The following is a 15,046-nucleotide window of genomic DNA, read 5'->3' as shown; positions in this document are numbered from 1 at the left end:
TCTCTAGGTTTCTCCGAAACCATCCTCTTCATCATTTCTCACAGCACAATCATTTTATTACATTCAGATGCCATAGGTTGTTCATCCATTTCCTCCTAACTGATGGGTGCCCCCTTAGCTTGCAATTCTTTGCCACCACAAACAGAACTGCTAGGAATATTTATGTACATATTTTCTTCTTTACTTGATTTCTTTGGGCAATCCTGCAAATATTAGCAGACAGTTTCCCAATTTTCTGGATCTGAGAAAATTTATTCTCTTGGAACCCAATATGGCCATGAGACTCTGTGTTCTTAACCCTGCAGCAAGTTAGATGTTAGGCACATAGCCTTGGAAGTTAATAAAGCCTGCCAAAGTGTTTGTTTTGTTATGGAGGGAGGCCTTCTAGCTCCCAGCATCACCTCCATATTTGAGAAGACATCAGAGAGAAAGGAAAAGGGAATATCTCTTATCTCTCAATCAACAAATATTATTGTCTTCTATATGACTGAAAGAGATGGAAAGAAAGAAAGAAAGAGAGAGAGAGAAAGGGAGAAAGAGAGAAAGAGAGAAAGAGAGAAAGAAAGAAAGAAAGAAAGAAAGAAAGAAAGAAAGAAAGAAAGAAAGAAAGAAAGAAAGAAAGAAAGAAAGAAAGAAAGAAAGAAAGAAAGAAAGAAAGAAAGAAAGAAAGAAAGAAAGAAAGAAAGAAAGAAAGAAAGGAGGAAGGAAGGAAGGAAGGAAGGAAGGAAGGAAGGAAGGAAGGAAGGAAGGAAGGAAGGAAGGAAGGAAGGAAGGAAGGAAGGAAGGAAGGAAGGAAGGAAGGAAGGAAGGAAGGAAGGAAGGAAGGATGGTTAGAAAGGAGGGAAGGGAGAGAGAGAGGAGATAGATGGGAAACCATGTATTTCCAAAGCAGCTCCGGCTGCTCTGTGTGTGTAGCCTTTTCCCATATCTCTGGGTCCCTACATTCCTTTGTCTCTGTTGCCCCAGTTCCCCCCTGTGCCTCGGTGTGGCATATCTACTATCCCTGGGTCCGGGTGGCCTGCCCCACCCATGCCCCTGGGCCTGTATTCCTGCCCGCCTCCGTCCTGTGGTCCTTCTCTTCCGGTTTCCCTCTGGGAGTGAGCACGGGGGCGCCAGCCTGACTCCTACCTCTCTCGGGGATCCCTTGAGACTCGGGAAGAGCTTGCCTGTCAGCCCTATCAGCCGGCCCTTTCCCCTGACTGCCTGGGTCCTCAGTTGCTGTAAAGGCTGGGGGTGGGGAATGGACCTGCCCAGGCTGGTTAATGTATAACCGGGTCCCCGTTCTTGGCCAGGAGAGAAGCACAGAGCAGGTCGGGACACCCAGGCTGTGCAGCTCAGCCAGGCTCAGGGCCTCCACCCCAGGGCAGAGAGGTAAGGGCCCGAGCCCCTCCCAATCAGCCCACAAAAGGGCAGGAGCCTGCTTTGAATTCTGGGGGCTGGAGGAGGAGGAGGGGCACCCAGGGACTCCCCTAGAGCCCTCAGCTGCCCTGGAGCCAGCCTGGAGGTAGTTCCTTCCCCCTGGCACTAGGCAGTGGGGGGGGGGGGGAAGAGGAGGAAGCCGAGAGGCAGGGGGTGCCCCCAGGCCTGAGCCTCAGAAGGGGCCACTTCCAAGCAGCCAGAGGGAGGAAGCCCGGGAGAAGGCAGACTGCTGGACTTCCCGTCCAGGCCCTCGGGCCCTGTTGGAGGAGGCTAGAGTGTGCTGGGGGAGGGAGCATGGGTCATGACTGCTCTTCCTCCCCGTGGAGCCCTCCCTGTTCTCTAGAGGCTCCTGAGCTCGGGCCTGGCACCAGAGGCGGGCTCCTCTTCTGTGTGAGCAGGGCCTTGTCTCAGCTGAACGCAGAGCCTAGCAGTGGGCCATGCAAACAAGAGGGAGGTATGCAAGCATACACAGAGCTGCTGCCAGGCCTCCTGAGGGGAGGACGCAGGAATGCTGGGAGGGGCGACGCCTCCCACGTGGTGCCTGCTCCCGGCCCTGCCCCCACCTGTTGGCCTCCCAGAGGGCAGCTCCAGCCTGCAGTGCCCACGCCCCTCAGAGGGATGAAGGCAAGCCCCCAGGGGCCAGGAGAGGTGCCCCCAGAGTCAGGTGCTCCATGGCAAAGGATGTGAGGGGACCCCCACCCGCCAGACCCCTCCAGGGCATCCAGCACTCATGCCAAGGACCACAAGGACCTGGCTACCCTCCCCGAGCCCCCAGTAATCCCCAAAGGCCAACTCAGACTACCATTCCTGGCCACCACTTTGTCCCCCACTCGAGGAAGGAGTTTCTCCAGAAAGGCAGGAGAGGGGCCCCAAATGCCTCCAGCTGCCCACCAATCTCCTACTGCTTGCAGGCCAGGCCCGAGAACCCTGGGGTAAGTCCCTGGTCCTCAGAGATGGGGCCCCAAGGGCAAGGGAAAGCAGTAAGTGGGAATGAGTTAAGTGAGGCTAGAGGGATCTCTGGGGAGAGGAAGAGCCAGGGTCTGTGGGCAGGAGGTGGGCATAAGGGGCATTAGGGAGCGTATGGGCAAAGGAGCCGTGGGTTATAGGGGCATGGGGGGCATGGGGTGATGGGGCAGGACGAGTTCTTCAGTCACAAACAGGAAATCAAGTCTACAGGAGGGAAAATAGGGCTGTAGACATGGGAAGGAAGTGAGAGTGTGGGAAGGGGTCAGGGTGGCTCTTGGGCACAGGCCATGGGATGTGGAAGCAGAGGGGAGGGATCTCCTAGACTCAAGGGAAAATGAAATCTATGGGGATGGAGGGATTCGGGGTTGGTCAAGGGCTGGGGCCTGCGGGCACTGAGGAAATGGCGAGGTTTATGGGCATGGAGGATGTGTCTTCAAGCACAAAGCATGGGGTGCGGGCACAAGAGGGGGACAAAGCCTTTAGGCACACGGGGATAGGATGGGTGGGCACAGGGAAAGATGCGGGTGTGTAGACAGCAAAAGAATGGTAGATGTGCACGTAGAGGGACAGGGTTTAGGCATGGGGAGGAATTCTATCAAGGGAATGGCTCTGAAGGTACTTCTGGGGAATATGGGAGGATGGAATCTCTGGGCATGGAAGCCTTATTTGAAGCTATAGAGGATGGCGTATGTGGACAAAAGGAGAATGGGACACGTAGGTGCCTGTCTGCTCTCTTGCCATCTCTTTCCTTTGGGGAAGCTTCCCCTCTTCAATCGTTCCTTTTCTCTCACCTTCAATTTCTCCATCTTTATGGGTTTTTCCTCTATTGCTTACAAAAATGCCTCAGTTTTTCCCCATCCTTTAAAACCTTAATAGGGGGGCAACTAGGTGGCTCAGTGGATTGAGAACCAGGCCTGGAGATGGGAGGTCCTGGCTTCAGATGAGGCCTCAGACTTCCTAGCTGTGTGACCCTGGACAAGTCACCTAACCCCCATTGCCTAGCTCTTTTAGCTTTTCTACCTTAGAACCAATTCAGAGAATTGATTCTGAAATGGAAGATAAGGATTTAAAATTAAACCACAAAAACCCTTCACAGGTAGGGGCCCTACCACCCCCTCAAGCTATGCTACTTTATCTCTCCTCTCTTTCCCAGCAAACCCTTCGAAAGAATCCCCTCCTCTCTGTGCCTCCCTAAAGCCAGAGGCTCTTTCTCAGTCTTCATCCTCTCCATCTTCTCCATAGCATTTGATGGTGGCCCCCATCCCTTCCCTCTTGGATGCTGTCTCCTCTCTGGATTCCCGGACACTGCCCTCTCTTGGTTCTCCTTCTACCATTTGGGACATTCCTTCTTAATTCCCTTTGCCGGACCCTCTTCTCTCCCATCTCTATACTGTCTCCCTTTGTGATGGGTTCCATGATCATTTCTATTGAGATGGCTACTCCATCTATACAGTACATCCAACCATGCCCATGACATATCCCACAAGTACCTCCAACCCAACGTATTCAAAACTGAGTTCATTATGTTCCATCCCATCTCCCTTTTATCAAGGACAGTTAAGTCGAGTTAGGAAGACTCATCTTCCTGGGTTCAAATCCAGCTCAGACTCTTACTAGCTGTAGGATCCTGGGCAAGTCATTTTACCCTGTTTTTCTCAGTTTCCTCATCTGCAAAATGAGCTGGAGAAGGAAATGGCAAACCACTATCCCAAATAGGGTCATGAAGAGTCAGATATGACTAAAGAACACTCAGCAACAAAAATTCTTTCTCCCAAATCCACTCCATTTCCAGACTTCCAGATAGCCAAGTTTACAACGTCATGTCATTATGCTACAGGGAAATGATATGTACACTGGTTTATGATCAGAGGACCTGGACCCAAATCTTGCTTCTGATCCTTACTACCTATGTGACCTTGGACAAGTCACAACTTCCCTGGGCCTCAGTTTCCTTATCTATAAAATGAGATAGTTAGAGGTCCCTTGCCACTCTGAATCTGTGCTTCTATCATCTTTCCCCTCTCTTGTCCCCTGTACCCCATCAGTTTCTAGGACCTCCCAATCTGTCTCCACAAAGCCTTGAGAATCCACTCACAATCCCACAACCGCCATCCCTTATCACCTCTCTCTCACTGGTACTATGGTCATCACTTCTCCATTTGGTCCCCCTGCTTCGTTTCTTCCCTCCACAAAGATGCCAAAATAATATTCTTCAAGCACAAGTCTGACTATTTCATTCCCTCACCCTCCAATTTTCAGTGGCTCCCTGTTATGACTAGAATTAAAAATATCAACAAACTCATCGTGATATTTAAGGCCTTTCACACATGGCCACTAATCTACCTGTCCAGAATTATTTCACATTGTTGTTCAGTCATCCTGTAGTCCTGTTCAACTTTTCCTGATGCCATTTGGGCTTTTCTTGGCCAAGACATTGGAGCAGTTTGCCATTTCCTTCTCTAGCTCATTTTGCAGATGAGCAAATTAAGGCAACAGATTTAAGTGACTTGCCCATGATCACAGAGCTATTAAATGACTGAAGCTCCATTTAAACTCAGAAAGATGTCTTTGTGATCCCAAGCCCAGCACTCTATCCCCTGTGCCACCCAGGTGCCCCCAAAGAACATATGCAATGACTCTGTTCAGTCATTTCGGTTGTGACTGACTCTTCATGACCCTATTTGGGCTTTTCTTGGCAAAGACCCTGGACTGGCTTGCCATGTCCTTCTCCTGCTCATTTTGTAGACGGGGAAACTGAGGCCCACAGGGTTAAGTGACTTGCACAGGGTCACACAGCTAGGAAGTGTTAGAAGCCAGATTTGAATTCAGGAAGATGTCTCCCTGACTCTGGGTCTGGTACTCTATCCACTGTGCCACCTCATATTTCCCATCACCCCTTTCATAAACTGTACGTCACAGCCACAGGAGGGACCACACACCTCACTGACTATTTCCTGAGGTCCCCCTGCCATCTTGTACCAGCCTGGGATAACCTCCCTCCTCTTCTCTGCCTCCCTGCCTTCCTCCTTCTCTTCTCTCAACCCTGGACCCAGGGGCCAACTTCCCCAGGCAGCCTTCCCTGGATCTTCCCCATTGAAAACATCCTCTCTGCCCCCAGGCTTTCGTAGAACACCCCTCTCTCCTTTGCATCCAGCCTTGGTACACTGTAGCACATTCAGCTGTGTACATACTGTATCTCCCCGGTAGAACAGAAGTGCCAACTGTATCACACAGCACAAAGCCAGGGCTTTACACATAGTAGCTGTTTAAGAAACATTTGGTCAACTAATGAATGAATGAATGAATGAATGAATGAATGAATGAATGAATGAATGAGGTTTTTGGCCTCAGAGGAGAATGTAGTCTATGAGCATGGGGAGGGGACAGTGGGAAGATACAGCCTCTAAGTATGGGGAAATAGCACAGTAGGGGATGTGTTATATAGGAGAGATGTGCTATGTGGATGCCAACAGGACAGACAGGATGTGTAGTGTTACAGACAAGAGTGGTTCCTATAAACTGTGACGGTGAAAATATGGGTTCAAGACTTTGAATTGCCAAAAGCATAAAGATGATTTTTAGTGTCTTGATTTAAATAAAAAATAAGTGGTTGCCATGGGAAAAATTCCCAAATATGAAATACCCAAGTCAGCTGGGTTTTATGGAGATTTTAATTAATACAAATGAAGGATTTAAAGAAAGGGAGAGAGACAGAGTAAGAGGAAATAATAGGAAGGCTAGGACCTAGGCCAATGGCCTAGGCCTTTCTTTTAAGAGAGAAAACTGTCAGTCTTTAATCACTCACCACAAGATTTGTCCCAGGCAAAACTCTAGTGTTCAGAAAGACCCTCTAGTTCAGCTTCCTAAGCTTGCACTCTGTCCAGAGGCCTCTGACCTCCTTTTAAAGAGAATTTTCTCCTATGTCACCTCCCCTAAATTTTCACATCTACCAATCACAGTAGATGTTTTCCACCCAACTGACCATTCTTAATCCACATCTTGTTATCACCTTCTCTGGGTAGACTAAAACTTCTGAGTATTCCACATCTCCTTCACTAAGGTTGTCCCTTGCAAGTTGCCTGACCTTTTAGTGATTAATTTGACCTTCATAGGTACTTTTGTATTAGATCTAAAAATAGACCTAGCTTAAGGGCTTTTGCCTCACTATAAGTATGAGTTAAGTACTTTTGCATTGTTCCATCAGGAGTTTACAACTTTATCTTCCCCTAAAGTATGCCTAAGTATGGGTGGAGTAATGTTAGAGTTCCCAATACATTTCTGATCAAGTACCTCCATTGTTTAAATGAGAATAGCCTTAACCTTAACCTTAAGATAATGTTCCAAGGTAGAGTTGAGAATTTTTAAGATTCACAGTAGGTACTTATCCTGTAATTCTCATTTCCTCATCTATAAAATTGGACTAATTATAAAATAGCATTTCCCTAGGAGACAGCTAGGTGGCTAAATGGATAAGAGCCCTGGGTCTGGAGACAAGAAGATCTGAGTTCAAATTCAACCTCAGACACTCACTGGCTATGTGACCTTGGACAAGTCATTCATCTCGTAATTCTCATTTCTTCATCTATAAAATTGGACTAACAATAACACCTTCCTAGGAGACAGTTGGTGGCTAAGTAGTTAAGAGCCCTGGGTCTAGAGGCAGGAAGACTTGAGTTCAAATTCAACTTCAGATACTCACTATCTGTGTGACCTTGGGCAAGTCACTTACCCTTGTTCCCCTTCATCCACTGGAGAAGGAAATGGCAAACTACTCCAGCAGCTTTGCCAAGAAAACCCCAAATGGGGTCACAAAGAGTGGGACAAGCTGAGTGAAGATCAAATGGGGATATTTGTAAAGCTCTGTACAGTTTAGCAAACGTCTATTAAGCACCTACTGTGTGAAGCAAAGACAGTCTCTGCCTTCAAGGAGCTTCCAATCTAATAGGGAAAGGCGCCATACAAAGAGGACGAGCACCCAATGCAATGAAGTGCTTTGTAAATGTTTATTTCTGGGTGCAAAAATCTCCACCCCATCTCTGGCCCAAAGTCCATGGGGAACGGAGCTGAGCAACGACTGGTCCCAGATATGGAGCCGCCCCCCCCCCCTTATTCTCCTTCTGCCCTCCAACACCCAGGCTCCAAGGCAGCCCCAGCAGAGGCCCAAGAAGATTGTGTTTGAAGACGAACTTCCAGTCAGGAACCCCGAGGTGACTCCTGGGTCAGGGCCTCAGCCAAGCTCTGACCTGGAGCCTCACCCCAGGCACCACCCCCAGGCTCAACTGGTACCTGACTATGTGCTGTGAGTGAATGGAGGGAAGCCCTGGGAGGGGGCAAGAAGTTGGGGAGAGCTTTTCAGGCAGGGTCCCTGCGGAGGGGGGACAGACAGGGCTAAGAGGCATCAAGGATCTCTCAGGAGAGATCTAAAGTCTTGGGGGCGAATCTCTGGCACAGGGGAGGAGGGGATGTTGGGGGCCCCCAGAGAAGGGCTGTTGGAGGGAGCCTTAGAAGGATCTGCAAGTCCCTTAGCAGAGAGGGTTAGCTAAGGTGGCTGGAGGTCTTTTGGGGTCCTCTCTGGCTGGGAGCAACTTCCAGCTTTGTACAGTGGATGGCTGAGGCTTCCCCTGAGGACGACGACCCCTCTCTGGTCCCCAAGCCAGCTGATTCAGTCTCCCTTGGATCTTTCCTAGGCTGTGGGGCTGGGGGTCTTTCTGCATGAGCATTTCTGAGTGTCTGTGCATAAAGGAAGGAGAGGAAGCCCAGGGGCCTGGGCTGGAGTCCTCGCTTTGCTGCTGGCTATATCACCTTGGACAAGTCACTGTCACTCTTTTATTTTAAACCCTTACTTTCTAGGGGTGGGGAGGGACAGCTAGGTGGTTCAGTGGATAGAGCACTAGCCCTTGCTGTTCTCATCTTAGCATCAGTACTGCATATTGGCTCCACAGCAGAAGAGTGGTAAGGGCTAGGCAATGGGGGTTAAGTGACTTGCTCAGGGTCACACAGCTAGCAAGGCCAGATTTGAACCCAGGTCTTCCTGATTCTAGGGTTAGGCTCTATCCACTGTACTACCTAGTTCTTTAAGCAAAAGTCCTAAGTGTTCTGGGCTCAGCACAAGCCTGCTTTGACCCCAGGCTGATCCCCTGGTGGGTTCCCACTCTGGCAGGAGATACCCAGCCATCTACAGTGAGGCCGAGAGACGCCGCTACAAGGCTGTGTTCCAAGACCAGCATGCGGAGTACCAGGAGCTCCACCAGGACGTGGCCACAGCCAGGGCCAAATTCCAGGAACTGGAGACCCTGCTGGCCACACTGCCTCCGCCAGACCCCAAGGTCAGTGTTACCCTTTCTTGCCCCCTCTTCATTCCCAGAGACCCAGGGCTCCCTCTCTGAACCCCAAATGACTGGCTATCCTCCCTTCTCTCTAACTGTTCTTGACTCCAAACCTGCCACCTCCAAGGAGCCTTCTCTGATTAACTCCATGAGGTCCCCATGACCTCACCCTGCAGGCAGGAGACAAAGATCAGGGACATGACCCTTCCCATGGAGAACTCTATCCAGAGCAGGGAGACATGATTCCTACCCTGGGAAGCCCCTGGCCTGGGAGAAGAGAAAGGAAAGGAGAGGGGATACTCAGACAAGACACTGCCATGGTCTAGTTGGGACTAATCATGGAGGGCTCCCTGTAGGAAATGGGCTTGGGGGCAGAGATGGGTAGAAAGGAAGGGTAGGGCTTTGGGGATGGTGCTAGGGAAATTGGGTCTATTTGTATTCCTAGGAGTAGCCTCTGTGGCCATGGAGAGGTCACAGTCAGGGTCTGGCCAGGCCCAGAATCCATGAGATGCTGGTAGGGAGGGAACAGGGCTGGACCTTCCTGTTGTAGTGGGAGGGGGAAAGTACTGAGGGCGAAGGACAGGGGAGTGGATGGGGGGGGGGGTCTAGATCAAAACAACCAATATTCCCAAATCCTACTTCCTTCCCAGAGGAGGCATCGCCCAGAACAGAGGAGGAGGGAGAGTTAGAGAAGTTATCGACTTGGGGCTCATGCCTGAGAGGGTTCTGGGGACTCAGCTTGATTTCTTGGGGTGCCCAGGCTCCACAGAGGCTCTTCAGGCCAGCCCCTCAGTGGCGGGGGAGGCCCTGGCACTAGGGAACCCTGACGGTAGCCTGGGCTGCTGAGGCTTCCATGTGGTTAGGGAGGAAGGGCGGGAAAGGGAAGGTAGGCAGGGGGCCATCCTCCCAGCCTGCCCAGGATGGGGGAAGGGAGCTGGTGCAGACGTGACCCAGAACTACCCGTGCTTCCCCAGTCAGAGCAATTGCTCCCTCTGCTCTCTGCTCCCCAGCCCCCTCCCCCCCCAAGACATCAAGAGAAAACTACCTCCGATGCCTTTCTATTTCCAGTCTCAGAGCCTTTGCCCTGACTGTGCCCTGTGCCTGGCATGCTCTCCCTCCTCGCCTCTAGTTCCTGGCTTCCCTGCCTCCTTCAGGTTTGGTTAAACCACTCCTTTCTGTAGGAGGCTCTTCTCAGTTCCCTCCATGGCTAGTATCTTCCCTCTGAAATCGCCTCCCATTTATACTGCAGGCATCTTGTTTGGGCATTGTCGTGGGCATGTTGTCTCCCCCATTAGACTGTGAGCTCCTTGAGGGCAGGGAAGTGCCCCTAGAGTTTATCACAGAGCCTGGCACATGGTAATGGTAAATGCTAGGCAGTCTAGAAAAAGGCAGCAGGGACCCAGAAGCCCCTCTGGTCTTCCTATCAACCCAGGCAGGCTTCCTGGAGGTGCTGCTGGTCAGCAGAAAATATTTGGTCCCTCTCAGCTCAGACTCTGAGCTCTCTCCATCTCCCTTCTCCTCCTTGCACTAGGAAGAAGCCCGTCTTACCCGGGTCCGCAGGGAATTTGAGAGGAAGAAGAGGGTGAGTGAGGATCTCCTAGCACCTTTGTAATTTCTATAAGACCCTCTAACCCTGAGTCTAGCCCTCCTCCAATTATCCCTTCCCAAATACCCTGCCAAGAGTCATTTCTTTCTCCCCTTGCCCAGAAACCATCCTAACGTCCTCGATGGAGCCCACAGAATGTCACAGCTGGGAGAGATCAGAGAAATCAAATAAAGTCATGTACTCCCATTTTGCAGATGGTAAAACTAAGGCAGGAGCAGAGAGAGGGGGGAAGGAAAATGGGTTGGCCCTTAAGAAAGAATGTGATATTCCCTCAGGCAGGAGTCTACGTTGTCTCTCCTGCTGTGCCACAAACACACGAACAAGGTCTTAGGAGTAGCTCAAGTTCTGCAAAGTCTCTGGGCACTCAAAGCTAAGATAAAGAAGGATGAGGCCCAACCTACGGGGAGAAGAAGGTTGGAGACAGAGCTGAAACCAGCCCACCTCCAATTCTGGGGCCAACCCTGAACAATGAGGGCATGAGATCCATTTGATTTTGTGTCTTAACTTTGAAAGTACTAGAGTACAAAAATTCTTGGGAGACGGATGACTGTAGACTCCTCCTATTCCTTTGAGTCAATCCAGGTGGGCTTCCTGGAAGAAAAATGGTCAAGGGAATCACTTTAACCTAGGAGATGAGAGAGGAGTTTGGTAAATTGAGAGAAGGAAGAAGAGGAAAGGAGAAAGCAGGAATAAATACACATTTTTTTAAAAATGGAAATAAATTGGGCTATTATTGCACCAGTAAGGATCGAGGCTGGACCCAATGAAGTACTCTCCCCTCTAACATCTGGCCAGGCTGAGTACTGGGCATAAGGGTTTTTTTTCTCTCCCCCCTCTCCCAACAGGACCCAGTTTTCCTGGAGAAGCAGGCCCGCTGTGACTACTTGAAAAGAAAATTGAAGCATCTCAAAGCACAGATCCAGAAATATGATGAAAAAGATTCTCAGGATGGTTCCGTTTATTTCTGAACCAGATATTGCCCACATCCCCAGCAGAGACAGAGCAGCCTCTCCTGACCCCGCCAGTTCCAGCAGATGGGGCGGGATGCTGCTTTGAGATGCCAGGAACTGCCTGCCAATCCCCTCTTGCTGCTGAGGAAGGCAGCTACCTTAGCTAAGGCTGAGAATAGTGGCTGACCCTGAGAACCAGACAGTCTCAGCCCCCACTTCTCCCCCAGGAGGATAGCAGTGTTTGGGAAGAGAACTTTGGGGGTGAATGTCACCAAGGGGCCTGCCCATGCATGGTGCACCCACCGGCTGGGGGAGCAAGTGCCTGTGGGGAAGAAAATGCTCCTGAGGAGAGGCGGCAAGGAGGAACCTCCCTACAAAGGGGCCAGGTTGGGCTGGAAGTCAGGAGCCCAGGCTTCTAGGTCCCATGGTGCCATTGCCTTAGTGTGACTCTGGGCAAATCCTTTCTCTTTTATTTCTTCCTCTGTTCAAAGTGGAATGCAAGGAGGTTTGGACTATGTGTCTCTGAGATTACAAGTCTGTCTTCTAAGGACCTTCATATAATCTTCAATATTTTTTGTTCTAAGGACTCTCCCAGCTCTGACATTCCCTGTTCTAAGGTCTCTCCCAGCTCTGTCATCCTCTATTCTGAGGTCTCCCCCAGCTCTGCCATCCTCTGTTCTAAGCTCCCTCCCAGTTCTGACATTCTCTGTTCTAAGCTCCCTCCCAGTTCTGACATTCTCTGTTCTAAGTTCCCTCCCAGCTCTGACACTCTCTGTTCTAAGGACTCTCCCAGCTCTGAGATTCTCTGTTCTAAGGACTCTCCCAGCTCTGACATTCTCTGTTCTAAGGTCTCTCCCAGCTCTGACATTCTCTGTTCTAAGGTCTCTCCCAGCTCTGCCATCCTCTGTTCTAAGGACTCTCCCAGTTCTGACATTCTCTGACATTCTCTGTTCTAAGCTCCCTCCCAGCTCTGACATTCTCTGTTCTAAGCTCCCTCCCAGCTCTGACATTGTATGATTCAAGCCCCTCCCTAACCCCCTGGTTCTAACCTTATATGTTTTAAGGTCTCTCTTAACTCTGATATTCCATGTTCTAAGGATCCTCCCAGGTCCAACATTTTGCATTTCAAATTCCAAGGAAAGTGTTAAAGCACAGTGGATAGAATTGGGGACTTGAAGTCAGGAAGAGGGGTCCAAACTACACTTCTGACTCTTCCCATTTTTTGACCATGGGCACATTGAGGAGGTGATAAGCTTCAGATTCTTCATCCATAAAATGGTGAGAATCATAATAATGCACATACTATCTACTTCATTGGGCTACTGTGAGGCTCAAATGAGGTAATCTTTATAAAGTACTTTATAAGTCTTAAAGCTCTATTTAAATAAATGTCTATTATTACAGTTATTATCATCATCATTTTTTTCTTATTATTGCCACAAAATCCATATCAGTTCCAAATATAGTATGAAATTGACCACCTTGACCCAGTGCAGCTCAGAACTCCTAAACTCCAGCAGTCCACCAAACTCAACCTCCACAGAAGTAGGACTACAGGCATCCGCCACAACTTCAGAACAATGTTTTTGAACGTGTAAATAAAATATGTGGGCTTAGAAAGGAAATAAACTCTATTGGAATACAATAATCAGAGTGCTAAAACACACACACACAGACCCCCGGGTAAGAACCCCTGCTAGAAACTTAACCCTAAGAAACAAGCAGCTAAATGTAAGGATGGCTCACTGAAGAGACAAAGGAAGGGATGTGGCAGCATTGGTTTTATCACACATCCAAAACCAACAAGAGACACCATTTCATGGGAACACGTGGCCATCTCAGATTGCAATGCTCATGACAGGTGTGTGCAAAAAGACTACCATAAAAATAATGGCAGCTTATGTACCAATGCTGGTTGCAGAGGATTAAGAGGTAAACCTACAAAGAACTGATTTTGACAGTCTAAATTAAGTCAACAAATAACTTGCTATTCAATGACTTCAAAACAAAGGTAGGAATGGATGAGGGTGGAGAGAAATACATTGGAAAATACAGGTCAAGAATAAGAAATGAGAGGGGCAACTAGTTGGCACACTGGATAGGGCACTAGGCATGGAGTCAGGAGGACCTGTGTTCAATTGGCCTCAACTGTTCAAACATTTTATACAAAAATTATACTAATACAAATCAATTGTCATATGAAGAAGACCAAAAGAACCCCAAAAGTGCCTTAGTCAATAAACCTTTATTTGCCAACCAAAGAGAGATATTGGCCAACCCCATAATGTGTTTAGAATATAAGCTCACAAGGGGGCAGATTGGTGACTCAGTGGAGAGAGCCAGGCCTGGAGATGGGAGGTCCTAGGTTCAAATTTAGTTGCAGACACTTCCTAGCTGGGTGATCCTGGGCAAGTCACTTAGGGTCTACTGGCTAGTCCTTACCTTTTCTGCCTTAAAACCAATACTTGGTATTAATTCTAAGACAGAAGATCTTACAGCTCATTCATAAAATCTTTGGAAGAACAATGATGGAAGACTATAAGCAGTAGTAGCTCATAAAGCAGAAAGAAATAGTAGAGTACAAAACCAGAAAGATGGAGGAAAGAAAAATTTCAGTAAAGTCATTCCAAGAGCATTTAGTGAAGAAAATGAATAGACAACAACAAACAGGAGGAAAATGGAAAAGATCTGCAAAGACTTTTATAACAAACTCTTTTCACTGTCAAGGATAGTAACTCCATCAAACTTGAGCTTAATAACATGGTCCTGGATGTGCTCATAGAGGAGGAAGAAATGGTATTAAAGAGAACAAAGGCAGAAAAGGCAGCTGGGCTAGCCCAAGTCTAGAAAGAGGAGATCCATTCTGGAGGATACATAATTGTGAGTGCTTTGAGGGATCAACTCACAAGATCCCTAAAGGAAGAGAAGATAGTGAAGGCATAGACAAAGTCTTGAAACCTTGTAAATCCAAAAAAGGGCTAACAAAGAACAGAAACTACTGATCCATTTCCCATTTAAACAAAAATTTGGTGAGATTGATCTCCATGGGTATCAAAGGCATCCTCGTCCAGTATGAGAAGGGCTCTGGCAACCAATCCTCCAAATGAAGTATATCTTTACCATCACACAAGGGTACAAAACATAAGGTGCCCATTGTACTTGATGTTTGTTGATGACATTTTTGTAGGATTTAATTTGGTGGAATAAAACACCACCTTAAAGATTCTCCTTCAGGAAAATATTTGTTTTCCATCCATCAATTAAATATTCCTTGAAAAATATAACAGGCATTACCTTGTTCAGTGAGCCTCTGATCATAAACATTGGGCAAGGCATAAAAATGGGGAGAAGTGATTGTGAAATGTATTTGTCTCTGAGATGGGAAATGCAATTTAAGAGTATTTCCCAAGGTGAAAGCCTTCCAGAGGTTCCTGTTTAAAGTCAGCCTATAAATATTTATTAAGTGAGGCACTGTGCTAAGCTTGGGCATCTAGTTGGCACAATGAATAGAGTGGTGAGTCTGGAGTCAGAAAGACTCATCTTCCTGAATTCAAATCTGGCTTCAGATATTTGCTAGCTATATGACCTTGGGCAAGTCACATAACCCTGTTTGCCTTAGTTTCTCATCAGTAAATAAGCTGGACAAGGAAATGGCAAACCACACCAGTATTTTTACCAAGAAAACCCCACAAAGAGTAGGATATGACTGAACAACTGAACAACAATGATGTGCAAGGCACTTAGGATACAAAAAGAGGTGAAGGGCAGTCCCTGCCCTC

At 48.3% G+C, this 15,046-nt stretch overlaps 1 protein-coding gene across 2 annotated transcripts; it reads left to right on the top strand.

Annotated features, from left to right (window-relative positions):
* Nucleotides 1-1,122: 1,122 nt before the first annotated feature.
* OCEL1 (occludin/ELL domain containing 1) lies at nucleotides 1,123-12,680 on the top strand. 2 transcript variants are annotated; one of them, XM_001369856.4, is made up of 5 exons: nucleotides 1,128-2,351; nucleotides 7,521-7,684; nucleotides 8,546-8,711; nucleotides 10,243-10,293; nucleotides 11,163-12,680. In XM_001369856.4, the coding sequence occupies exons 1-5, from the start codon at nucleotides 1,857-1,859 to the stop codon at nucleotides 11,283-11,285; spliced, it is 999 nt and encodes a 332-aa protein (XP_001369893.2). In that variant the 5' UTR covers nucleotides 1,128-1,856; the 3' UTR covers nucleotides 11,286-12,680. The 2 variants fall into 2 exon arrangements, with proteins under 2 accessions (XP_007489829.1, XP_001369893.2); XM_007489767.2 differs by lacking the exon at nucleotides 10,243-10,293 and having other exon boundaries at nucleotides 1,123-2,351.
* Nucleotides 12,681-15,046: the final 2,366 nt, after the last annotated feature.

The sequence above is a fragment of the Monodelphis domestica genome, chromosome 3 (genome assembly GCF_027887165.1).
Source record: "Monodelphis domestica isolate mMonDom1 chromosome 3, mMonDom1.pri, whole genome shotgun sequence".
In the NCBI taxonomy this organism is placed as follows: domain Eukaryota; kingdom Metazoa; phylum Chordata; class Mammalia; order Didelphimorphia; family Didelphidae; genus Monodelphis; species Monodelphis domestica.
Note: the sequence above shows the minus strand (reverse complement) of the source record. Positions and strands in the feature narration are given on the sequence as shown.